Here is a 27922-nt window from a genome sequence, read left to right on the forward strand (position 1 = left end):
AAGGCATTGCTGTTAGTGTGACGTATAATCTAGTGGACGGAACGCAATGCTGTTAGTGTGACGTATAATCTAGTGGACGGAACGCTTCTTTCAGCAGCAGCAACAGTTAGTCCGCCACCTCGGTAGCTTGCTTGACAAAAGAGCCGAACCAATAAAGCTCTTTAGACGCTTTAGTGTATATTAGCCACTGTATTTTAAACCCTCGTCTGTCGTCTAGTTAGTTATCCTATTTCATTTCATATTTACGGTGTTGTTGTTATTATTCAGCTGGCGGGCTGGTTAAGTTAGCATTAGCCTAGCTAGCTAACATCTCCGACCATGAGTTCACTAAATTACTCTCTTCCTGCTGAAGAAGAGACGGTCTGCTGGACGGAGAAAGAAGCTCTCACCAAAGAGGAGGAGGAAGAGAAGGATGTTACAATACAAAAACAAGTAGAGGGTGAGGTTGTTACCCTGAAAGAAGAAGAGAAAGACGTTTCAGTGAAAGAAGAGGAAGACGTTACAGTGAAAGAAGAGGCGTTCAGAGTGAAAGAGGAGGAGGGTGTTACAGTAAAAGATGAGGATTCAGTTTTTGAAGCGAAAGCGGAGGATGGGGAGAATACGGTCTCATCGGAAGAAGAGGAGGAAGAAACTGGATATCTGGGCCCGATTTCCCAAACGCAATTTAAGGCATCCAGTGGTTCTAAAGATGAACTTAGCCATAAGATGGTTTTGAGAAACCGGGCCGTGATTACCACTGGTAAGTACTGTCTTAAATACAGAGGTACAAACTCTGCAGTTGTTGAACTGATGTTTGGTGTTAAAGGGGAAATCTGCAATTGCTACATCCATATTTTGACTTTTAAATTATTTATTTATAGCCATTGATTCTTGAAGAATATAACACATGCCTCATGAGCTTAGTTAAACTGTTGTGCCCCATCAGAACCCCAAATAAGCTTTTTACTCCAATGTTTAGAAACAATGTATATCAACAGCCTCAACATGGTTAACTATAATGTTGATATCATGGATGGTCAGTCCTTTCATCCATAGGTCTGTCTATGAATTTGAGAGTAGTTAAATGTCTCCATGCCCATCATCATCTTATTACCAAAACAGTGGTGTAATGACTGCTTTGTTATTGTTTCAACTTCAGATTGGTTGATTGATGTGTGGCTTTTTTAAAGGGACAACCTAGTATTTAAACAGCAACAAAATGGCTGCCAAGAGACTTGGTTTGGTAAACAGCTGAGGGATGGGGCTGGAGAAATGTAACCACTCTCAAATTCATAGAGAAAGCTATTGTAGCAACCCTAACTCAACACCTAGCGAACTCGTCAAGAAGTTCAGACATCTTGGTGTAACAGTTATAAGGTGTTGGCTTGACAGTCGCTGGACCCAGGTTTGAGTCCAGCTCAGGGCTACCCCCTGAATTCACTACACTATGAATACAAGGACTGGCCATGCATGATGTCATAATGATAGTTTAACCAGATTTCTAGGCTATATATTATATTCTAGAATTCATCCATGATGTCATAGTGATAGTTTAACCAGGTTTCTAGGCTATATAGTATATTCTAGAATTGCCAGTGAAGATTTCCTGTGAAGGCAAATTATTAGAGCTGTTGATAAGTCATTGTATAATATTCAGCCAATTTTTTGTCATGCCTTTACATTAAAGGCAAGACATACCTAGAAGCAATTACATTCATGAATTGGTTTGAAACCTTTGTTTTAAACCCTTCTCAAAGTTGGTGCCTTGATGGATTTGTAAAAAATGGTTTATCATGAAACCCTCTGTTTTTTAAATTTATTTAAATGTAACCCTTATTTCAGTTAAGTCAGTTAAGAACAAATTCTTATTTACAATGACTGCCTACACCGGACGATGCTGGGCCAATTGTGCGCCGCCCTATGGGACTCCCAATCACGGCCGGTTGTGATACAGTCTGGATTTGATCCAGGGTGTCTGTAGTGGCGCCTCAAGCACTGAGATGCAGTGTCCGCTGCGCCACTCGGGAGCCCCAAAATCATGTTGTAGTGCTGTCCCCAACTAAAATACATCTTGGTCAACCAAGAGTCATCTGTTCTTTCTACCAATCGCCCCATGTGTTTTTATAAAATCAAATATACGTACTGAACTTGTCTGATGCTTTAAGCATTCTGTTGGATCAAATAATTAAGACACACAAATGACTCGAAGTCATAACCGTCAGCATAACCTGACCAGAGGGAGCCGGTCGTCACTATAACCTGACCAGAGGGAGCCGGTCGTCAACATAACCTGACCAGAGGGAGCCGGTCGTCAACATAACCCGACCAGAGGGAGCCGCTCGTCAACATAACCCGACCAGAGGGAGCCGCTCGTCAACATAACCCGACCAGAGGGTGCCGCTCGTCAACATAACCCGACCAGAGGGAGCCGCTCGTCAACATAACCCGACCAGAGGGAGCCGGTCGTCAACATAACCCGACCAGAGGGAGCCGGTCGTCAACATAACCCGACCAGAGGGAGCCGGTCGTCAACATAACCCGACCAGAGGGAGCCGGTCGTCAACATAACCCGACCAGAGGGAGCCGGTCGTCAACATAACCCGACCAGAGGGAGCCGGTCGTCAACATAACCCGACCAGAGGGAGCCGGTCGTCACTATAACCAGACCAGAGGGAGCCGGTCGTCACTATAACCAGACCAGAGGGAGCCGGTCGTCAACACAACCCGACCAGAGGGAGCCGGTCGTCAACATAACCTGACCAGAGGGAGCCGGTCGTCAACATAACCTGACCAGAGGGATTCGCCCCTCCGCTGCTGGACTTCGTAAATTCTGCCGTTCTGCTACTTAAGTTTTCAGTAGTAGACTAATAGTCTACAGATAGATAGACTATTTCAAACAAAAGACAATGAATAAATTGACAAAACTGACGCATCTTGTAGGATCAGGTCTGGGTGGTCTGCAGGGGGCTGTTTCATTTAGTATCCGTTTGGGTCGGCACCGGGAATGATTGTATTTCCCCATAGTATGTTGTACCGAAGTTGAATGACTGAAAGGGAGTGTAACTTTGATTATAATTGCACTTCCCTGAAGGAGGGAAATGAGGTACAACACCTGTTTGTCCCCGCCCTTTCCTGTGTCGGTGAAGAGCGGTATTAAAGAGCAGAATAAATCCAAGCCTCTCATCACCTGTGGGTGGTGGGGCTTCCAGCAAGGCGTGGATTTGATCGTATGTTGTACCTAGTTTCCCTCCTTCAGGGAACAGTAGTTATAGTCATAACGTTACGCTTGTCATATGATGAACTTCAACTTAAATACGGGATATTGCTGTCGGACAATTTTTTTGTATTCTGAAATGCACTCGACCCACTTATCATTTAGTGGCTCCTTATGTTACGCTGGGAAAACCGTTTTCATGGGCACAGAAATACTAAGTAATTTCAGAGTTTGCTAAATCCAATGGTTTTTAACTGAGTCATCTTGTAATCCAAGATGGCGTGTAGCAGTAAGACGTGTTTGTTGTTGTAAATGTTATCTTTTTTTATATATATTAAATATATTTCAATCTCTTTTTCCATTTTTTTTTATTACATATACCTTCCGGCAACCCGCCTCACCCAATGTGATACGGATCTGCTATTTTTTTTAGACCTTATAGCTAGAACCTCCATCAGAAGCTAGCCATCAGAAGCTAATTAGCTACTAGCTATTTAGTCATTGTTAGCCACTGCTAGCGGCCTTTACCTTTTTAGCTCAGACACCAGCCGCTTTTAGCCTGGATAATACCTGCCAGTCTGCACTGCGCGATATCAACCCTGAGCATATCGGACTGTTTTTCTCCACTACATCACCGTATTACTGCCGTAAGCTCTGGACCATTACACCAGATAATCGCAGCTGGCTAGCTGCTACCGAGTGGCCCAGCCTCGACGCTAGCCTTGAGCCAGGCCCATCTCCCGGCCTGCTCAGTGGACCCTATGATCACTCGGCTACACAGCTGATGTCTCCCAGACTCTTCACTAACACGACTAGAAGCCACTACATTACCGCATTCCTGCCGTAAGCTCTGGACCTTTGCACTGGATTGGCTATAGTGGCTAACGCCCTTGTCCCGAAGCTAGCACCAGTTAGCCTCGAGCCAGGTGCATCTCCCGGCTAGCAAACAAAATTACTCCAGCTACAATACCTCTTTTGCCAGTTGGCCTGGACCCTTTGTCGACACAGAGCCCCGCCGATCCATCACGACTGGTCTGCCAACGCAATTCCGTCAGATGTGCCCTCAACCGGCCTTTGCCAGACGTCGGTGACACCCTTGTCCCGAAGCTAGCACTAGTTAGCCTCGACCCAGGCGCGGCTCCCGGCTAGCATAGTAACGACTACCTAACGGCTTCCCTGGTTCATATATTGCTGTTCACTGGTTCATATATTGCTGTTCACTGGACCCTATGATCACTTGGCTACATAGCTGATGCCTGCTGGACTGTTCATTAACCTTTTCTCAATAGGGGGTGCTGTTTTCACTTTGTAAAAATTTCGTTCCCAAATTAAACTGCCTCGTACTCAATTCTTGCTCGTACAATATGCATATTATTATTACTATTGGATAGAAAACACTCTCTAGTTTCTAAAACCGTTTGAATTATATCTGCGAGTAAAACAGAACTCATTTTGCAGCAAACTTCCTGACAGGAAGTGAGAAATCTGAAATCAGGCAGTCTGTTCTAGTGTCAGTTTATTAATTTGCATGTGTTCTATTGGTCGACATGCACTGCATACGCCTTCCACTAGATGTCAACAGGCAGGGAGAGAAGAAATGGAGTGTATAACTTGATCTGAGGTTGAATAAGAGCTCTTGGCATGACGTGACCGGGTATTGCCTTCTGAAAAGCTGTCGTTATAGACGGCTAATATCTCCGGCTTTGATTTTATTTCATAAATGTGACTATCATCGTAAAGTATGTTTTTTCAATATAGTTTTATTAGATTATTGACATTTTTTCGGGATGTTAGGCGTGTTGCGTTGTCTGCGTTTGTTGACGATGGAGAGCTTCGCGCCACTTCGCTAGTGTGCTTGCTAATTCAAGAGGGGAAAATGCCATTCTAAAACCAAACAAAGATTGTTCCCATTCCCGTCACATCATCATTTATCACTCCAGTGTTAATTTGCTAAATTGTAATTACTTCGCTACTATGGCCTATTTATTGCCTTACCTTCGTACTCCATTTGCACACACTGTATATAGATTTTTCTATGGTGTTATTGACTGTACGTTTGTTTATGTGTAACTCTGTTTTTGTCACACTGCTTTGCTTTATCTTGGCCAGGTTGCAGTTGTAAATGAGAACTTGTTCTCAACTGGCCGACCTGGTTAAATAAAGGTTAAGTAAATATAAAATGATAATACAAAAAATGTAGCAGCAGTATAGACCTAGTCTGTTCATTATATACATGATGTATTGTTACACCATGTAGGAGCAGTATAGACCTAGTCTGTTCATTATATACATCTACATGATGTATTGTTACACCATGTAGGAGCAGTATAGACCTAGTCTGTTCATTATATACATCTACATGATGTATTGTTACACCGTGTAGGAGCAGTATAGACCTACAGTAGCTAGCTACTTATTTAGATGTAGTATAACTTAATGAAACTGCCTTAAATATGCTGTGGTAAACATTTTTTATTCTCACTGATCAATCAACACATTCCTGTCTTTGTATGTCTCAATATAATGGTATTATTTAATTAAATCCATTTAAAATAATCTTTTGTCGGAAAATAAAATATGATCCTCAACTGCGTTTCCCCTCCAGTCAGCAGACGGCGATGTGCGTCTTTCAGGCGACGCTGCCAGCGTGACGTATAACCTAGTGGACGGTTCTTCATAAACAGCTCGTCAACCACCTCGGTAGCTTGCTAGCCAACGTAGCCGAAAGATTCAAGCTATTTATACGCTTTCGGTGTATATTAGCTACTGTGTTTTCGACACACTTCTGTCGTATCAACTTGTTAACCTATTTAATTTAATATTACGTTATTTTGTATTAGTCAGCTATAGTAGCTGGCTGGTTTAGTTAGCACTAGCCTAGTCGCTAATGATAGCTAGCTAGCTAACATCCCCGAACATGAGCTCCCTAAACATCCCACCTCCTGTTAAAGAAGAGGCGGTCTGCTGGACGGAGAAAGAAGCTCTTGTGAAAGAGGGGAATGTCACAGTAAAACAAGAAGTAGAGGGTGAGGCTGTTACAGTGAAAGAAGAAGAGAAAGACGTTTCAGTGAAAGAAGAGGAAGACGCGTTCAGAGTGAAAGAGGAGGATGAGAAAGAGGAGGATGCAGTTTTTGGTGTGAAAGAAGAGGAGGTTGGAGATCTGTTTAACACCAGTAAGTACCGTCTCTGCAGTCGTTGAACCAATATGCAGTAAAGGGGTTATACACTTTAATGTTGTTCTGTAGGAATGTCTGAAGCTACACTGTAACGTGTAGAACATCAAGAGTGGACCATCAACAAAACGTTAACAATTGATCAAATGCATCTAATGACAATGCCTGAAATACTGTAGTCCTCAATATCTCCTATTAGCTTAGCCCAATATGCTTTTTACTGAAATGGGCAGGGAGTACGCTTTGTTATTGTTTCTACTGCTGATTGCTGCCCCCGTTACTCCTCAAGGTCCAAGGACTGTATGTTATTTTCAGAGGTAGACTGGCTCTAAAATAGTCAAATATTCCATCTAAATGTGAATCCATTCTCAATTGCGATACATTTCTAGAAACATAAATCGCTGCACTTTCATATCAATTGAGAATAATTTCACACAATACTTTCATATCACATCAAAATAAGTAACCAGTTGCAATACCCCAAACGGTAAACCAAATTCATTTCTCGTAATTTCACCTTCCTTTAGGCTTCTTTTTCTTCTTTGGACTTTATATGGCGGTTGGAAACCAACTTTAAGGTGCATTACCACCATCAACTGGACTGGAGTGTGGACCTCAGTTCATCTTTCAATCACCCACGTGGGTATATACCAAGACAGTCATGAAGAGGGCACAACAAAACCTTTTCCCCCTCAGGAGACTGAAAAGATTTGGCATGGGTCCCCAGATCCTCAAAAGGTAATACAGCTGCACCATCGAGAGCATCCTGACCGGTTGCATCACCACCTGGTATGGCAACTGCTCGGCGCTACAGAGGGTAGTGCGAACGGCCCAGTACATCACTGTGGCCAAGCTTCCTGCCATCCAGGACCTATATAATAGGCGGGGTCAGAGGAAAGCCCACAACATTGTCAGAGACTCCAGTCACTCAAGTTATAAACTGTTTTCTCTGCTACTGCACGGCAAGTGGTACCGGAGCACCAAGTCTAGGACCAAAAGCCTCCTCAACAGCTTCTTCCCCCAAGACATAAGACTGCTGAACAATTCATGAAATCGCCACCAGACAATTTACATTGACCCCCCCCCCCCACCCCCCTCCATTTTGTGCACTGCTGCTACTCGCTGGTTGTTTGTTACCTATGCATAGTCACTACGCCCCAACCATGTACAGATGACCTCAACTAGCCTGTACCCCCGCACACTGACTCGGTACCGGTGCCCCCTGTATATAGCCTCCACACTGACTCGGTACCAGTGCCCCCTGTATATAGCCTCGTTATTGTTATTCTCATTGTGTTACTTTTTATTATTACTTTTTATTTTAGTCTACTTGGTAAACGTTTTCTTCTTCTTGAACTGCACTGTTGGTTAAGGGCTTGTAAGTAAAGCATTTCACTGTAAAGTCTAAGTTGGTGTCTTGACGGATTTGTAAAAAAGGTTTGTCATAAAACACTATACAGTGGGGAGAAGAAGTATTTGATACACTGACGATTTTGCAGGTTTTCCTACTTACAAAGCATGTAGAGGTCTGTAATTTGTATCATAGGTACACTTCAACTGTGAGAGACGGAATCTAAAACAAAAATCCAGAAAATCACACCTCTACGCAGACGACACCATTCTGTATACATCTGGCCCTTCTGTGGACACTGTGTTAACTAACCTCCAAATGAGCTTCAATGTCATACAACTCTCCTTCCGTGGCCTCCATCTGCTCTTAAACGCTAGTAAAACTAAATGCATGCTCTTCAACCGATCGCTGCCCTCATCCGCCCGACTAGCATCACTACTCTGGACGGTTCTGACTTAGAATATGTGGACAACTACAATTACCTAGGTGTCTGGTTAGACTGTAAACTCTCCTTCCAGACTCACATTAAACATCTCCAATCCCAAATTAAATCTAGAATCTGCTTCCTATTTCGCAACAAAGACTCCTAAACTCACGCTGCCAAACATACCCTCGTAAAACTGACTATCCTGCCGATACTTTACTTCAGTGATGTCATTTACAAAATAGCCTCCAACACTCTACTCAGCAAACTGGATGTAGTCTATCACAGTGCCATCCGTTTTGTCACCAAAGCCTCGTTGGCTGGTCCTCGCTACATATTCATCGCTAAACCCACTGGCTCCAGGTCATCTATAAGTCTTTGCTAGGTAACGCTCCGCCTTAACTCAGCTCACTGGTCACCATAGCAACACCCACCCATAGCATGGCCTGTTTATTGCCTTACCTCCTTACTCCATCACACTGTATATAGATTTTTCTATTGTGTTATTGACTGTACTTTTGTTTATCCCATGTGTAACTCTGTGTTGTTTTTTTGTTGCACTGCTTTGATTTTTCTTGGCCAGGTCGCAGTTGTGAATGAGAACTTGTTGGGGTGGGGGGAAAATGTAATTAAAAATACATTTAAAAAAATCATAACTTTATTGACTATGAAAAGCCAACTGACATTTATTCCTGATTATTATTTGACCATGCTTGTCACTTATGAACATTTTGAACATCTTGGCCATGTTCTGTTATAATCTCCACCCGGCACAGCCAGAAGAGGACTGGCCACCCCTCATAGCCTGGTTCCTTCCTCTCTAGGTTTCTTCCTAGGTTTTGGTCTTTCTAGGGAGTTTTTCCTAGCCACCGTGCTTCTACACCTGCATTGCTTGCTGTTTGGGGTTTTAGGCTGGGTTTCTGTACAGCACTTCGAGATATTAGCTGATGTACGAAGGGCTATATAAAATAAACTTGATTGATTGATTGATTGACAACACCCAAATAGATACTGTCATTAACGCGATTCTTCAATAATTAAACATATTTCTTAATACTGTAGCAAACATTATATTACACAGGACATTCAAACGAGCCTTACAATTATAATCCAAAGTAGTGTGAAATGCACTCCCCTGAGTTTTCCCCCATTCACATTCAGAATACACTGAAAAACTGAAATCTTTGCTCACCATTTAAGATATACTACATCCATAACTGTCAGTTTCCTCATTAGCAGGGAGGAGTTTCTACAACCAAATTGCATGTGCATCGCCCTCGTGCCGCAATTGTATTAAACACAGAAAGGGGCCTATATTAGAGACCAAAAGTCGTCTGGCACACTGCTTAGAGTTTCAACAACATGAATAACTTATATCTACTCTACAATCATCGATGTTACTACTAAAATATGACTATTCTTGCTCATTTTAAGACAATTGTCAAATAATTTTAACATTCATTACAGATGTCAATTGTTGTACAACATCATGGCTATGCTGTTGGCATCACCTTTTACAGTGGATTTCCACTGTTGTGGGCCTTTAATCATCTGACTTTGTTGTTCGCACAGGAGAGAGACGGGACAGTCGTGGATCCTCTGGGGAGCCTCAACAACCTCATGATGCTGACGAGGCAGAGAAGAGTCTCTCCAGATCAGAACGCCTCAATAAACACCTGCAGAGATCCACAGGGAAGAGAACTCACTGCTGCTCTGACTGTGGGAAGAGATTCACCTCATCAGGCATTACAATTCATCAGAGAATCCACACAGGAGAGAAACCTTATAGCTGTGTTCAATGTGGGAAGAGTTTTACTACATCTGGCTCTCTGACTTTACACCAGAGAAGACACACAGGAGATAAACCTTATAGCTGTGATCAATGTGGGAAGAGTTTTACTACATCTGGCTCTCTGACTTTACACCAAAGAACACACACAGGAGAGAAACCTTATAGCTGTGATCAATGTGGGAAGAGTTTTACTAGATCTGGCCATCTGACTTTACACCAAAGAACACACACAGGAGAGAAACCTTATAGCTGTGATCAATGTGGGAAGAGTTTTACTAGATCTGGCCATCTGACATTACACCAGAGAACACACACAGGAGAGAAATCTTATGGCTGTGATCAATGTGGGAAGAGTTTTACTAGATCTAGCTATCTTACTATACACCAGAGAATACACACAGGAGAGAAACCTTATAGTTGTGATCAATGTGGGAACAGTTTTACTAGTTCTAGCTATCTAACTATACACCAGAGAATACACACAGGAGATAAACCTTATGGCTGTGATCAATGTGGGAAGAGTTTTACTCGATCTGGCCATCTGACATTACACCAGAGAACACACACAGGAGAGAAACCTTATAGCTGTGATCAATGTGGGAAGAGTTTTTGTCAATCTAGTGATCTGACAGTGCACCAGAGAACACACACAGGAGAGAAACCTTATAGCTGTGATCAATGTGGGGAAAGTTTTGCTCAAGCTAGCCATCTGACTCAACACCAGAGAAAACACACAGGAGAAAAACCTTTTAGCTGTGATAAATGTGGGAAGAGTTTTACTATATCTGGCAATCTGACTCAACACCAAATAACACACACAGGAGAGAAACCTTATAGCTGTGCTCAATGTGGGAGGGGTTTTACTACATCTAGCTATCTGACAGTACACCAGAGAAAACACACAGGAGAGAAATCTTATAGCTGTGATCAATGTGGGAAGAGTTTTGTTCAAGCTAGCCATCTGACTCAACACCAGAGCACACACACAGAAGAGAAATCTTTTATCTGTGGTAAATGTGGGAAAAGTTTTGGTCAATCTGGCCAGCTGACTCAACACCAGAGAACACACATAGAAGAGAAATCTCATAGCTGTGACCAGAGATAATCTGATAAAAGATCTCTGGTCAAATATTAGTAAATACATACATGAAGGAGTTGTTTCATGATATCAATGAAATAATGTCACAATGTAGAATGTTTTAACATTGTAGTAGGAGTATTTTAATGATGTCACAATGTAGAACCCTAAATGTTAGTCCCCTGTTCTATTGATTTCAACATTATATGGATATTAGCCTCAGGGGGAAAATCCAGGCTCTGAATTGAAAGAGTACTATTTATGTGATTTAACAAAAAGTGACTAACACAAAAAGAGCTGTGTTACACTTACCATGTTGGTGACCCACTTGAATCAAAATGGAACACCTCAAAATGTAGCGAGCTGTTTTCTACAAGTTGTCCTCTAACCAGTGATGTACACATTACTCCCAGATTCCGTGTGGTTTTTCAGCTGTTAGTTTTAACAGGAAGTGCAACCTCATCTCCCTCCTGTAGCACAAATGATTTTAGCATGATATAGATTAGTTATGACAAATAAGTGTTGCGTTCCTTTGTTTTGCAACCCCTAAATTTAAATGCATCACTCTAAAATGTAGCTGACTGTCTTCTGCAGGTTGTCCTCTAACCAGTGAGGTTAAAGATATCTCCCATTTCCATGTGTTTTTTTAGTTGTGTTAGTTTCAACAGCATGAACAACCTGATTTCCCCCCTAATCGATATCAGTGATTTATTGCTACTTGTCAGAACAACAGTGTTTTTAGGTGCTTGTGCAGTTTAAAAGGAGCTTGTTGAAGTAATATGATTATTGTGGCCGATGTTTGTGTATATTGTACATTTTATGTTTATGTTTTCAATTTATCACAAAGTGTTTCTGCATTTGGACACGTTTAAACTGTGACATTGGGGCTATGCCACCTCGTAGAATGTTCTTGAAAATAAGACTATGCCCAACTTACAATATAGGTTTAGTTTTAGTTGAAAGTCAAAGTTGGGGGAAAAAACATTGAATTTCAACATACTTGCAGCCTATACACATTGACGCAGTATAATAAATCGGTCTATAATCAATTTTATTAACAATCCTAATAAATTGAGTCATAAATGTAGGATATATTTGTTGTCTTAAGGGGGAAGTGTTACAGTCTTTGGTTTTCCATTTATGTTTGGAGGTTAGCAAGTATGTCTCGTTAGCATGTAGGACGCACTGATTGGTGTCACCTCGTTAGTCAGAATGTGTTACACCTGTGCTGGCTTGTCCATCTCATTAGTGGGAAGGTGTTTCACCTGAGCTGGTCCAGGTTCTATTTAAGAGTGTCTGGTCCAGTGCTCCAGTTGTCTTGATAGATGTGGAGAGTCAACACCTTTAGTTGCTCCACCTTTTTGGTTTGCTTCCTGTCTTTAAGTTTGGTGTGGGTTTTTCTTTTGTTTGCCTCTTCTTGGGCAGATTTAGTGGGTCTCATGGTGGGTGTCTTTGAGGTCCCAGTTGTTGTTACTAATCAACTTTCAGTGGACACCCCCATGGTGTCTTTCAGAGCCCCTCCTAAAAAACAAGCTTATATTTTGGGTTGGATATTTTAACATTTTAATCAATGCTCATTAGTCTTTAAGTTGTGATTATAATTTTTTTAATCCTCTTATGTTTGTGTACTAAATATTTCAGTTTTTTTCCTGAGAAGTCATTGTGTTGCATCCATGTCTGAAATGTGCTGTATAAATAAAGCTTGATTTGATTTGAACATATTGCAAAACAAGATTAACCCATTGACTGACCAATCAACAAACTGATCGTCCATCTTAGTATGAAAAACAGTATCAATCTCACATTTCAAGCCTGCTGACTGAGTGGTAAACACCACCATCACTCCAAGCCGCATTAGGTTCAGATCTACCAGGATGGGCCTTTGACATAATCTGGAAGCAGCCAGGCCACTGAATATGTATAAGCCATGTCAAAAGATGAGTGGGGAAAATTAAATATTACACAAGTGACCTTCATAATAAATCAAATGTTATTTGTCACATACAGATGTTATTGCGGGTGTAGCGAAATGCTTCAGTGCAGTAATATCTAACACACACAAATCTAAGTAATGGAATAAGAATATATAAATATATGGACGAGTGATGTCAGAGCGGCATAGACTGATACAATAGTATAGGATAGAATACAGTATATATATATATGAGATTAGTAATACATAGACTAAGATACAGTAGAATAGGATAGAATACAGTATATACATATGAGATGAGTAATACATAGACTAAGATACAGTAGAATAGGATAGAATACAGTATATACATATGAGATGAGTAATACATAGACTAAGATACAGTAGAATAGGATAGAATACAGTATATACATATGAGATGAGTAATACATAGACTAAGATACAGTAGAATAGGATAGAATACAGTATATACATATGAGATGAGTAATACACAGACTAAGATACAGTAGAATAGGATAGAATACAGTATATACATATGAGATGAGTAATACATAGACTAAGATACAGTAGAATAGGATAGAATACAGTATATACATATGAGATGAGTAATACATAGACTAAGATACAGTAGAATAGGATAGAATACAGTATATACATATGAGATGAGTAATACACAGACTAAGATACAGTAGAATAGGATAGAATACAGTATATACATATGAGATGAGTAATACATAGACTAAGATACAGTAGAATAGGATAGAATACAGTATATACATATGAGATGAGTAATACATAGACTAAGATACAGTAGAATAGGATAGAATACAGTATATACATATGAGATGAGTAATACATAGACTAAGATACAGTAGAATAGGATAGAATACAGTATATACATATGAGATGAGTAATACATAGACAGATACAGTAGAATAGGATAGAATACAGTATATACATATGAGATGAGTAATACATAGACTAAGATACAGTAGAATAGGATAGAATACAGTATATACATATGAGATGAGTAATACATAGACAGATACAGTAGAATAGGATAGAATACAGTATATACATATGAGATGAGTAATACATAGACTAAGATACAGTAGAATAGGATAGAATACAGTATATACATATGAGATGAGTAATACATAGACTAAGATACAGTAGAATAGGATAGAATACAGTATATACATATGAGATGAGTAATGGCAGATATGTGAACATTATTAAAGTGACTAGTGTTCCATTCCTTAAAGTGGCCAATGATTTAAAGTCTGTGTATGTAGGCAGCAGCCTCTCTGTGTTAGTGATGGGAAAACAGCTTCTGTCTCTCGGTCCCAGCTTTGATGCACCTGTACTGACCTCGCCTTCTGGATGATAGCAGACTGAACAGGCAGTGGCTCAGGTAATAACAAAGAACAAATGTGTGAGCCTGAGGGGAAATTCACTTACATATGGCCAAAATGGGTGAGAAATTACACCAATATCAGTGGACAATTTGCACTAATGTAAATAAACATAGATGGAACATATTCCATTTTGCTGACGTGATGAACCACTAAGGGGACATAATATTTGCCATCTAAACCACGTGTGACCTCTCACCTCTCTGTAGAAGTGTTCTTCCTAACCAGTCCCTCAACAGCTCTCTGACTGAGCTCCACCCTCACTGGGGCTTCAGGGGAGAGGAAGGCTGAGGAGGGATGGAAGGATGAATGGATCAGTCAGTCAATAAAGTGTAGAGCTGCTGTCTATGCTATCTGACAAAATCACAATTTTAGTAGTTCATTAAAGTAAATAAGGCTTTATGACTGCTGAATACCAACTATCAATCACTTAGATCATGTATTTTCAGGTAGAGATACATCCTTGGGACGTCCCTAGCCCGTTGAAGTTGACATTTAAATGGTTAAGGTTAGGGTTTAGGGTAGGGATGTCCCAAGGATCCCGGATAGCATTGACCATTGTGCATTCTTCTGTCTCTTTTACATAGCAGGTTCTGACTTCTGAACTTGAAAATATGAAATATCCTTATTATGTGAAATTGAATGAAACAATAATGTATGTTGATGCTAATATGATGTACAATATTCCATGATGTTTCTATATGATAACAATAGAGTAATATATTTAATATGATGTACAATATTCCATGATGTTTCTATATGATAACAATAGAGTAATATATTTAATATGATGTACAATATTCCATGATGTTTCTATATGATAACAGAGAAATATATTTAATATGATGTACAATATTCCATGATGTTTCTATATGATAACAATAGCGTAATATATTTAATTTGCCATATACAATTTTTTTTAACAGTTTCACTAATACATTTTTATTAACTTAATTATGATTCAACGTCAGTTCACCGTCTCACCTCATACTGTATTGGAGCAGCTGACTGCCCGGTTCAACGTCAGTTCACCGTCTCACCTCATACTGTATTGGAGCAGCAGCAGCTGACTACCCAGTTCAACATCAGTTCACCGTCTCACCTCATACTGTATTGGAGCAGCAGCAGCTGACTGCCCGGTTCAACATCAGTTCACCGTCTCACCTCATACTGTATTGGAGCAGCAGCAGCTGACTTGATCGTTGATGCTAATCATCATGTTTTGAATCTGAGAGTAAATAGAGCCGACTACAACTCTAAAAATGAAGGGTTCAACTGGAGTTGTTCTCAGATCCCCTAAGAACCGTAGGGTTCTTGGTCAATGAAAAACAGCCCCAAAAGGTTCTTCAAAGAACTTGTTAGAAGGTGGGTTCATCGAGGAACCTCCGTTGTTGCTGGACTTCTTCCGGGAACTTCGCAATTACAACTGAAAACGATGGTGGCAAGTTTGGATGCGACAACAAGTTAAAAAGGTTAAGTTGGGTTGATGTTTGGCTCTGAATATGTCTCGAAATAATTTATATAGTAATATAACATACTAATGATGAATAACGAAGACAATGATGGTTTTCTGTGAATATCTTCCATAACGTTACTATAGCTAATTACCGTAAATATTAGAAAGCCGGGTTTGACCGTCGACGTTGTATGAGCTACAGTACAGTACCGTTATCTAGCTAGCTAACGTTATGTCCTAACTAGGCACAACTAGGTTTGGATTATTTCCCTCAACTATATTCTTTCACATATATTGTATATCGTTTCCATAAAGCCAACATGGCTTTACACTCATTAACGTAAGTTACCAATCTAGAGCAGTTCTCACTTTTGTGATAATGAACTAGCTAACGTTAACTAACTAAGGACGTTGACCTGTCCAGACGAGATGTTACAACGAACTGAATCGTCAATGGAGGTCTTCCTCTTTATATAGCCTGCTACAGCATGCAATACTATTAACTCACAAGGGGGCATAACGTTACATGTACAATACTATCCCATTTTGAAACGTTACATGGACAATACTATCCCATTTTGGAAACGTTACATGGTCAATACTATCCCATTTTGGAAACGTTAAAAGGACAATACTATCCCATTTTGGAAATGTTACATGTACAATACTATCCCATTTTGGAAACGTTACATGGTCAATATTATCCCATTTTGGAAACGTTACATGTACAATACTATCCCATTTTGGAAACGTTACATGGACAATACTATCCCATTTTGGAAACGTTACATGGACAACACTATACCATTTTGGAAACGTTACATGTCCGCCCCCTTGTGGAGGGAAATTAATATCTTAGATGGTAGCTGTCGATGGGATTCAAATGCATAATGGTATTAATACAGTGTCTAGACTACCTCTTTTGTATAATGATAAAATATTGAACAATTTGTGTACAAAGATATCTTGAAATGTGATATTAGGCCTGTATGGCAGTACTGTTACTGTATGGCAGTACTGTATTGGCTAGTGCTTTCTCCAATATGTTCTTCTATTTTACATTACATTGTATGTCAATGCCATTTATCTTTCAATATTTATTTAATATATATATTTAATTGCTTGACACATTTTCTCTTCCTCTGAAATTCTTATAGGACAGAACATGGACACAATGCAATTGGGATCAAGAAGAAGGTACAGATCTGTTGTAGGACAGCTGCATTTGAAGTGTACATTTAACCTACATAGCAGTCAATACAAACTGACATCTATTAGCATACAAATGTGTGCAAATGATCTTTTCAGATCTTCTCAGAAATGATTCAAGTCCATGGAATGGATATAGACAAAAAGAGAATTCAAGGACTATCAGAGGTAGAGAGGCAAGGCAGGGGTGAGGACATCATCCTGCTATTTTGACAGTCCCTGAAGGACAATACAGAAGAGGTATTTGCTCTTATTTCTTCCCTTTCTCTGATGTATTTTGTAATAAAATTAGCAAGTGTAGTAAGATCATTGCTTTACTTTACTAGGACTCGAGAGAAGTCAAGAGAATTCAAGGGCTATCAGAGGTAGAGAGGCAAGGTAGGGGTGAGGACATCATCCTGCTAAATCCCGCTGGCCTTTGATGGGGAGAACATCCACGCCCTCGAGGACGTCCCCATGGGACTTGGGGCTCTGCTACGGCTGTATTTTCTATTTCCCCTTAAATTTCCCCAAAATGTCAGAAAAACACTGATGTTGTTAAGTTACTGTGTTCTGGGAGAAGAGAAGTTGGGGTGAAGTTACCAGGGCCGGTCATAAAGATGGAAAACTTCCTAACATAACTAAGTGGATACGATATACACACTAAACCTGAAAAATCTGTATTTAGCATCAAGTCTACAATATTGTTAGTTTACCTATGATTCATTTTTAATGTATGTTGTTTTTATTGTACATCATTATTTATATATATTTAAATGTCATGAAAAGCACTATACAAAGTAAATGTATTATTTATTATGGTCTGACATGTCTGCAGAAATTTTGAAATTTTGTAATGTGTTTTGTTTGGTAAATTGTTTGGTAAATATTAATTCACATTTGTGGTGCCACTAAATAAACAATGAATTATTTAAATCAATATTGTTATTAAAATATGTTTTTATAATGGAGGGAGGGTGGACAGGGAGTTAAAAAAAAAATACCCCAAAAGGTTCTTTGAGGAACCCTGATAAGGGGTTCTTCAAAGAACTTATAGGGGTTCCCACAAAAGGTTCTTCAAATAACTTTTAGGGGTTCCCCCACAGTTTCAATTTGAAGAACCCCTAAAGGATACTCCAGGAACCTTTACTTTTTAGAGTGTATATTGATGAAAGTCACCTTGTCCGAGAGACATTTACATAGTTATACACAGCCCAATTTGGGATTAGTATTTTGGGGCGAAATAGTGGCCACAACAGACAGACCTGATATGGCCCATAATTCGACGTCCTTGGACGTCACGGGCTGAGTGGGTATGACCAATGTTATTCTATTTAGCTACACTTTGTAGTACATTTTTACACTATAATAAATGTTTCTGATGCCACATCGCCCGTTTTCAAAGGGAGTCTTTGGTTTTTAGGGGCAGTCGTTTTTTAGCTTTTTGTCTGAAAGTATTTTCTCAACTGCGATACCAACTCCAGTCAGCAGATGGCGATGTGCGTCTTTCAGGTGATTCTGCCACTGTGACGTATAATCTAGTGGACGGGACGCTTCTTCAACATCAACAGCTAGTCAGACACCTTGGTAGCTTGCTAGTCAAAATAGCCGAAATATTGAAGTTCTTTGGACTATGTCGGTGTACAGCCACTGTGTAATCCACACAATTATATCGTATCTACTTTTCATTTCATATTTAAGTTGTTGTTAGTCAGCTAACTGAGTTGGCTTGATAAATTAGCCTAGCACTACGCTAATGCTAGCTAGCTGTTATCCCCGACCATGAGCTCACTAAACTTCTCTCCTCCTGTTAAAGAAGAGGATTTCTGCTGGACGGAGCAAGAAGCTATGGGGCTGAACATTATCGTGAAAGAGGAGGATGTCACAGTAAATCATAAAGTAGAGGGTGAGGCTGTTACAGTGAAAGAAGAAGAGAAAGATGTTACAGTAAAAGAAGAGGAAGACGCGTTCAGAGTGATACATGAGGAGGATGTTACTGTGAAAGAAGAGGAGAAAGAGGAGGATGCAGTTTATGGAGTGGAGGAGGAGGATATGGCTGTCACATTGAAAAAGGAGGAGGAAGAAGAGGAGGAAACTGGATATCTGGGCCCGGTTCCCCAAACGCATCTTAAGGCATCCAATGGTTCTAACGGTGAACTTAGCCATAAGATGGTTTTGAGAAACCGGGCCCTGATTAACAAAAGTAAGTACTGTCTTAAATACAGAGGCACAAACTCTGCAGTTGTTGAACTGATGTTTGGTGTTAAAGGGGAAATCTGCAATTGCTACATCCATATTGTGATTTTTAAATTATTTATTTATAGCCATTGATTCTTGGAGAATATAACACATGCCTCATGAGCTTAGTTCAACTGTTGTACCCATCAGAACCCCTAATAAGCTTTTTTACTCCAATGTTTAGAAACAATGTAAATCAACACTGTATAGCCTCAACATGGTTAACTATAATGTTGATATCATGGATGGTCAGTCCTTTCATCCATAGGTCTGTCTATGAATTTGAGAGTAGTTAAATGTCTCCAGGCCCATCATAATCTTATTACCAAAACAGTTGTGGATTGAGAGCCTTGTTATTGTTTCAACTGCAGGTTGGTTGATTGATGTGTGGCTTTTTTAAAGGGACAACCTAGTATTTAAACAGCAACAAAATGGCTGCCAAGAGACTTGGTTTGGTAAACAGCTGAGGGATTGGGTCTGGAGAAATGTAACCACTCTCAAATTCATAGAGAAAGCTATTGTAGCAACCCTAACTCATTACCTAGCGACCTCGTCAAGAAGTTCAGACATCTTGGTGTAACAGTTATAAGGTGTTGGCTTGACAGTCGCTGGACCCAGGTTTGAGTTCAGCTCAGGGCTTCCCCACGAATTCACTACACTATGAATACAAGGACTGGCCATGCATGATGTCATAATGATAGTTTAACCAGGTTTCTAGGCTATATATTATATTCTAGAATTCCTCCATGATGTCATAATGATAGTTTAACCAGGTTTCTAGGATATATAGTATATTCTAGAATTCATCCATGATGTCATAATGATAGTTTAACCAGGTTTCTAGCATATATAGTATATTCTAGAATTCATCCATGTTGTCATAATGATAGTTTAACCAGGTTTCTAGGATATATAGTATATTCTAGAATTCATCCATGATGTCATAATGATAGTTTAACCAGGTTTCTAGCATATATAGTATATTCTAGAATTCGTCCATGATGTCATAATGATAGTTTAACCAGGTTTCTAGGATATATAGTATATTCTAGAATTGCCAGTGAAGATTTCCTGTGGAGGCTAATTATTAGAGCTGTTGATAAGTCATTGTATAATATTCAGCCAATTTTTTTTCATGCCTTTACATTAATGGAAAGACATACCTAGATGCAATTACATTCATGAATTGGTTTGAAACCTTTGTTTTAAACCCTTCTCAAAGTTGGTGCCTTGACGGATTTGTAAAAAATGGTTTATCATGAAACACTTTTATTTATTTATTTAAATGTAACCTTTATTTAACTAGGCAAGTCAGTTAAGAACAAATTCTTATTTACAATGACTGCCTACCCCGGACGATGCTGGGCCAATTGTGTGCCGCCCTATGGGACTCCCACTCACAGCCGGTTGTGATACAGTCTGGATTTGATCCAGGGTGTCTGTAGTGGCGCCTCAAGCACTGAGAAGCAGTGTCCGCTGCGCCACTCGGGAGCCCCAAAATCATGTTCTAGTGCTGTCCCCAACTAAAATACATCTTGGTCAACCAAGAGTCATCTGTTCTTTCTACCAATCGCCCCATGTGTTTTTATAAAATCAAATATACGTACTGAATTTGTCTGATGCTTTAAGCATTCTGATCAAATAATTAAGACACACAAATGACTCGAAGTAGGGGGTAGGGGGAGCCGGTCGTCAACATAACCTGACCAGAGGGAGCCGCTCGTCAACATAACCCGACCAGAGGGAGCTGGTCGTCAGCATAACCTGACCAGAGGGAGCCGGTCGTCAGCATAACCTGACCAGAGGGAGCCGGTCGTCAGCATAACCTGACCAGAGGGAGCCGGTCGTCAACATAACCTGACCAGAGGGAGCCGGTCGTCAACATAACCCGACCAGAGGGAGCCGGTCGTCAACATAACCCGACCAGAGGGAGCCGGTCGTCAACATAACCCGACCAGAGGGAGCCGGTCGTCAACATAACCCGACCAGAGGGAGCCGCTCGTCAACATAACCCGACCAGAGGGAGCCGCTCGTCAACATAACCCGACCAGAGGGAGCCGCTCGTCAACATAACCCGACCAGAGGGAGCCGCTCGTCAACATAACCCGACCAGAGGGAGCCGGTCGTCAACATAACCCGACCAGAGGGAGCCGGTCGTCAACATAACCTGACCAGAGGGAGCCGGTCGTCAACATAACCCGACCAGAGGGAGCCGGTCGTCAACACAACCTGACCAGAGGGAGTCCCCCCTCCGCTGCTGGACTTCGTAAATTCTGCCGTTTTGCTCCTGAAGTTTTCAGTAATAGACTAATAGTCTACATATAGATAGACTAATAGACTAGTAATAGGACTACACCATCAGTCTGCAACCTTTTCCAGTTGGAGTGCCAATTTATCTGACCATTTCTACCAATCTGTGTGCCAGTTATGATTTTCATATGCACATTTTACTGGAACAGTTTCATTTAATTTATAATAGTATCTCAAAATTATTGTCTGTGATTAATCTACAATCTATCTAAATGAAAATTATACAAATCTAAATAACTTTTATTGCCATTGCCAACTATGTAAAAAAATAGCCTACATAAAGCCAACAAATAAAAACATTGCATTCTGCAGGTAGAACATATCCTGATAGAAATAAATATCCTAGAAATCACATTGGCTGCAAATGGCCTGTCTACTACAAACTTGAAACATTGTATCAACTATCAACTGGGTCAGGAAACTCGGATAGCAAGCTTGCAACATTATATGAAATATTCTAGGCCCTCAGTTTCCTGCTCCAGTGAGTTCTGGACAGTAATCAGGTATTTTATGACATTTCCACTGAATCAGAGCATTACATTTTTCCCTTTTATGCCGTGTGTTTATCGAAATGGCGAGAGCTGGAAATATTTTACAAAAATACTTTGAGGAACTATTGTCATTCGCAATTGATTTTGATTAGCCTTTGTTTACTTGCTGTTTGGATGTGAAGAAGAAATTACTTTGAGAAGCTCCACAACTCATTAGTGGTTCAGCGTTAAGACAATCAGAAATACTATCAGACATCCCAAAATGGGCACATTTATAGGCCTACATTTGTGTGCCGGCCGGGTAGACTAGTCCTACTACTATATGGGTAATCAGGTGTGCGTCCTTACTCAACATTGACAGGGGTGTTTCAAACAAAAGACAATGAATAAATTGACAACTGACGCATCTTGCGGGGTCAGGTCTGGGTGGTCTGCCATGGGCCGTTTAATTTAGTATCCGTTTGGGTCGGCTGGGGAATGATTGTATTTCCCCATAGTATGTTGTTCCGAAGTTGACTGACTGAAAGGGAGTGTAACTTTGATTATAATTACACTTCCCTGAAGGAGAGAAACGAGGTACAACACCTGTTTGTCCCCGCCCTTTCCTGGGGTGGTGAAGAGCGGTATTAAATTTAAGGAATAAAATCCAAGCCTAACGCTCATCACCTGTGGAAGGCGGGGATTCCAGCGAGGCGTGGATATGATAGTATGTTGTACCTATTTTCCCTCCTTCAGGGAACAGTAGTTATAGTCATAACGTTAAGCTTGTCATATGATGAACTTCAACTTAAATACTGAATATTGCTGTCGGACAGTTTTTTTGTATTCAGATCTCTGAAATGCTCTCTAACTACGTCACATTTAGTGTCTCTTTATGTTACGCTGGGAAAACAGTTTTCATGGGAACAGAAATCCTAAATCATTTCAGAGTTTGCTAAATCCAATGGTTCTAACCGAGAGCCACCTTAGCTTTATTGACAACACCCAAATGGATACTGTCATTAACGTGGTTTTTCAATAATTACACATAATACTTAATACTGTAGCTGTTTAGTTAGTCACATGTTCAACTATCATCAGCTGATCCAGGAAATCATTTTCTGAATGACAGTCACATGACAAACATCACGACATGCAACAACAACCAAAGTGCTTCTTCATTCATTACTCTGGTAAAGACAGTTATGCCGTGCTTGGATCCAACATCCCTAACAAATTGATGTTTGTAATTAGAGGTCGACCGATTAATTAGGGCCGATTTTCAAGTTTTCATAACAATCGGAAATCTGTATTTTCGGACACTGATTTGGCCGTTTTTTTTACACCTTTATTTAATCTTTATTTAACTAGGCAAGTCGGTTAAGAACACATTCTTATCTTCAATGACGGCCTACCGGGGAACGGTGTAGGAATGGTGGGTTAACTGCCATGTTCAGGGGCAGAACGACAGATTTTCACCTTGTCCGCTTGGGGGATCCAAAAATCATAATCGGTCGACCTCTGTTCATAATGTGTTATTGTCTGCTTGATTTACAGTAGGGTCCCGTTAGTCTGTTTGGACACAGAAATACTTAGCTCATAATGTGTAGAGAACTGTTCCTTGATGGATCGGCTATTGTACAACACACAGAGCTATTTTCCTTTATTCAGGACATTTAGAATGACAACACATTACAGAGTAGCCTAGTGGGATTATTCACAAAATTATCTAGTGATCAGGTTATGAAATGTCATGACAGACATTTTAGTTTCCATGTTTCACCTGAACTATTAAATTATTTATAGTCCTAGGTCTATGTTGTTGTTAGGTGAAGTTATGGGTCCTACAGTAGGTCTATGTTGTTGTTAGGGGAAGTTATGGGTCCTACAGTAGGTCTATGTTGTTGTTAGTTGAAGTTATGGGTCCTACAGTAGGTTTGTTGTTGTTATGTGAAGTTATGGGTCCTACAGTAGGTCTGTGTTGTTGTTAGGTGAAGTTATGGGTCCTACAGTAGGTCTATGTTGTTGTTATGTGAAGTTATGGGTCCTACAGTAGGTCTATGTTATTGTTAGGTGAAGTTATGGGCCAATTTGTTAAACCCCTAATGTACAAACCCTCAGTTTCAGGCTGATGGCAAAGCTAGCTAAAGAACATTTTACTGGTTGAAGTGTTTCAGTATAAAGCAGTTGATTTGCGACAATAACACAAACATATAGGAGATTCAAACAAGCCTTACAATTACAATGCATGTGCATCGCTGCAATTTTAGCACAGAACACAGAGGGGTCCTTTTTTGGAGACCAAAGGTCGTCTGGCACACTGCTTAGGTCTTGACTGTCTTAAGACAATTGTAAAATAATTTAACAGACATCAATTGTTGTACAACTTCATGGGTACGATCTGGGCATCGCCTTTTACCTCAAATAAACAGTGGATTTCTGCTGTTGTGGGCCTTTAACCGTCTGACTTTGTTGTTCACACAGCAGAGATACGGGACTATCGTGGATCCTCTGGGGAGTCTCAACAACCTCATGATGCTGACGAGGCAGAGAAGAGTCTCTCCACATCAGAACACCTCAAGAAACACCCGCAGAGATCCACAGGGAAGATAACTCACTGCTGCTCTGACTGTGGGAAGAGATTAAACTCCTCAGTACAACTTAAAATACATCAAAGAATTCACACAAGAGAGAAACCTTATAGCTGTGATCAATGTGGGAAGAGTTTTGCTCAATCCAGCCATCTGACTGAACACCAGAGAACACACACAGGAGAGAAACCTTATAGCTGTGGTCAATGTGGGAAGAGTTTTACTACATCTAGCCAGCTGACTGTACACCAGAGAATACACACAGGAGAGAAACCTTATAGCTGTGGTCAATGTGGGAAGAGTTTTTCTTCTGGCAATCTAACTATACACCATAGAACACACACAGGAGAGAAACCTTATAGCTGTAATCAATGTGGGAAGAGTTTTAGTCAATCTAGCTCTCTGACAGTGCACCAGAGAATACACACAGGAGAGAAACCATATAGCTGTGCTCAATGTGGGAAGAGTTTTGTTAAATCTAGCCATCTGACTGAACACCAGAGAACACACACAGGAGAGAAACCTTATAGCTGTGATCAATGTGGGAAGAGTTTTGCTAAATCCAGCCAGCTGACTTTACACCAGAGAACACACACAGGAGAGAAACTTTATAGCTGTAATCAATGTGGGAAGAGTTTTAGTCAATCTGGAGATCTGACAGTGCACCAGAGAATACACACAGGAGAGAAATCATTTATCTGTCATCAATGTGGGAAGAGTTTTTCTACTTCTACCTATCTAACTATACACCATAGAACACACACAGGAGAGAAATCTTTTAGGTTTAACCAGAGATAATCTGATAAAAGATCTCTGATCAAATATCAGAAAATGTATATATGAAGGAGTTGTTTCATGATATCAATGAAATAATGTCACAATGTAGAATGTTTTAACATTGTAGTAGGAGTATTTTAATGTCTCAATGTAGAATGTTTTAATATATAGTATATTAATGTACTCTGCAGTCAGTCAGTCAGAATGTCACAATGTAGAACCCTAAACGTTTGCCCCCTTATCAATTGGTTTCAACATGATATGGATATTAGGCTCATTGGGGGAAATCCAGGCTCTGAATTGAAAGAGTATTATTTATGTGATTTAACACAAAGTGAGTAACAAAAAAAGAGTTGTCCTCTAACCAGTGATGTACACATTATTTCCAGAATCAACTGATTTCAACATAATATCGATGAGTTATGACAAATAAGTGTTGTGTTCCTTTGTTTAGTGACCCCTAAATTTAAATGCATTACTACAATATGTAGCTGACTGTCTTCTGCAGGTTGTCCTCTAACCAGTGAGCTAAAAGATATCTCCCATTTCCATGTTTTTTGTTGTTGTTGTTAGTTTCAACAGCACGAACTAATCGATATCCGTGATTTATTGCTACTTGCCAAAACAACAGTGTTTTTGGTGCTTGTGCAGTTTATAAGGAGCTTGTTTTGAAAAATACAATTATTGTGGCAGATGTTTGTGTATATACCACATGTTAGGTTTTCAATTTATCCCAAACTGTTTCTGCATATTGGTTATTGATTTGGACACGTTAAAACTGTGTTTTGACATTGGGCTATCCCACCTAGCAAAATGTAATTGAAAAGCCGTTGAAAATAATACTATGCAATCAAATATTTCATATAACATTTAGTAATGAAAATTATTCATGCAACCAACTGATAATTTTTTGGTACAATTATATTGACATTGTTGCCCTGTTTTTAGAAAATCAAGGGTCATTTTCACATGTGCCAAACCAAATGTACTAGAGCATGACATTGGGGACTGGGTCCCGATCCAACAACATGCCTATCTAGTGAACCCTGAAAAGAGAGAGAAGCTCCGCAGTGAGGTGGAAAGTTACTACGGATATTGCAGGAGTTTCCTCTTGAAATCATACATGTCCGTGGTGAGAACAACCTGGTTGCTGATTGTCTCAAGGGGGGCAGTCAAAATGTTTTGTGTTTTGCGTTCAGCCAGTGCATTGCCATGGATCACAGTTTATTTTTACTGCACGTTTTTCCGTATTGGAGATGAGTTTTGTTTGGGCTCGTTCCAAGGGGACCAGAGTTCTTGAAGTGAGTGAGTTTTAGGAAGACGAGAGTTCTAGAAGCTATAGAAAGAAAAATCTTTGTGGGAATAATAAAAAATAAATATTGTTTTTAATTGTTGTTTGCCAGTAGACAGACACCATGTTTATATTGGTGATGGTGAAGCATTGTAGTTGATTATAATGTGAAATGGAAGTTGTTTTCTGTTGTTGGTGAGCAAACTCTTAAGGTGTTAGTTAGTCTTTGGTTTTTCCATTTATGTTTTGAGGTTGGACTTTAGCACGTCTAGCTCGTTAGCACGTAGGACGCACTGATTGGTGTCACCTCGTTAGTCAGTATGTGTTACACCTGTGCTGGCTTGTCCATCTCGTTAGTGGGAAGGTGTTTCACCTGAGCTGGTCCAGGTTCTATATAAGAGTGTCTGACCCAGTGCTCCAGTTGTCTTGATAGATGTGGAGAGTCAACAACTTTAGTTGCTCCACCTTTTTGGTTTGCTTCCTGTCTTTAAGTTTGGTGTGGGTTTTTCTTTTGTTTGCCTCTTCTTGGGCAGATTTAGTGGGTCTCATAGTGGGTGTCTTTTATGTCCCAGTTGTTGTTACTAGTCAACTTTCAGTGGTCACTGAGAGCAAAACTGCAACATTATGTTATAATACTTTTATTGCATCAAATGGTTGTTTTATGCAACAGAATAGAGGGTTCTTAGAACTATAGTGTCTGTGCATTCTACTGAGGATGGGAGTCTGGGAGAAAACAATGACAGGAGATTTACAATGTCTTTTGGGTGATAAAACCTAAAGAGACCGCATTCCAGAGCATGAGTTAATGTTTCTGTTCTATATGGTACCAGGGAGAGATGACCCCAGGGCCAGACCCTGGTCTCTACACAAAGAGTACTGTTTTTACAGCAGATACTGTCTGCTGAGAATTATAAGTATCTCTCATACAAATCTTAACCTTGTGACCCGTTCTATACATCTGTTGTTCGTCATGTAGGTTGAAAGGGGTGTATCTTGGCTATAAAAGACCTTTGTACTTTTGTCTCGTGGCTCTCAATGAATCATCTGGGGGTGATTTGTCAACCAGCCATCATTATCGTAGAGCACGCAATTGATTCACTTTATATGTGTGTGTTGTATTGACCTGCTCCCTTAAGTGAATAAAGATTTAGTTTAAGAATAATTCTGACTTGTGTGATAAGTTTCTCTCCTCATTTGATATTAAATAAATTAACAACCACATTTGGTGATGGGGATGTGAAT

At 40.1% G+C, this 27922-nt stretch overlaps 3 protein-coding genes across 3 annotated transcripts in view; 2 read left to right on the plus strand and 1 right to left on the minus strand.

Annotated features, from left to right (window-relative positions):
* LOC139550284 (chemotaxis regulatory protein ChePep-like) overlaps positions 1-27922 on the plus strand; it is a 196554-nt gene that overhangs the window by 78509 nt on the left and 90123 nt on the right. The gene's annotated exons all lie outside the window — the stretch shown is intronic.
* Positions 1-27922, minus strand: part of LOC139548569 (zinc finger protein ZFP2-like) — a 54225-nt gene that overhangs the window by 13545 nt on the left and 12758 nt on the right. The window lies entirely within an intron of this gene.
* LOC139550393 (zinc finger protein 271-like) lies at positions 61-27842 on the plus strand. Its single transcript, XM_071361272.1, has 3 exons — positions 61-739; positions 9714-10721; positions 24677-27842. Exons 1-3 carry the CDS (start codon positions 319-321, stop codon positions 25408-25410), a joined length of 2163 nt encoding a protein of 720 aa, XP_071217373.1. The 5' UTR covers positions 61-318; the 3' UTR covers positions 25411-27842.

This window comes from Salvelinus alpinus, chromosome 2, assembly GCF_045679555.1.
Source record: "Salvelinus alpinus chromosome 2, SLU_Salpinus.1, whole genome shotgun sequence".
Lineage (NCBI taxonomy): Eukaryota > Metazoa > Chordata > Actinopteri > Salmoniformes > Salmonidae > Salvelinus > Salvelinus alpinus.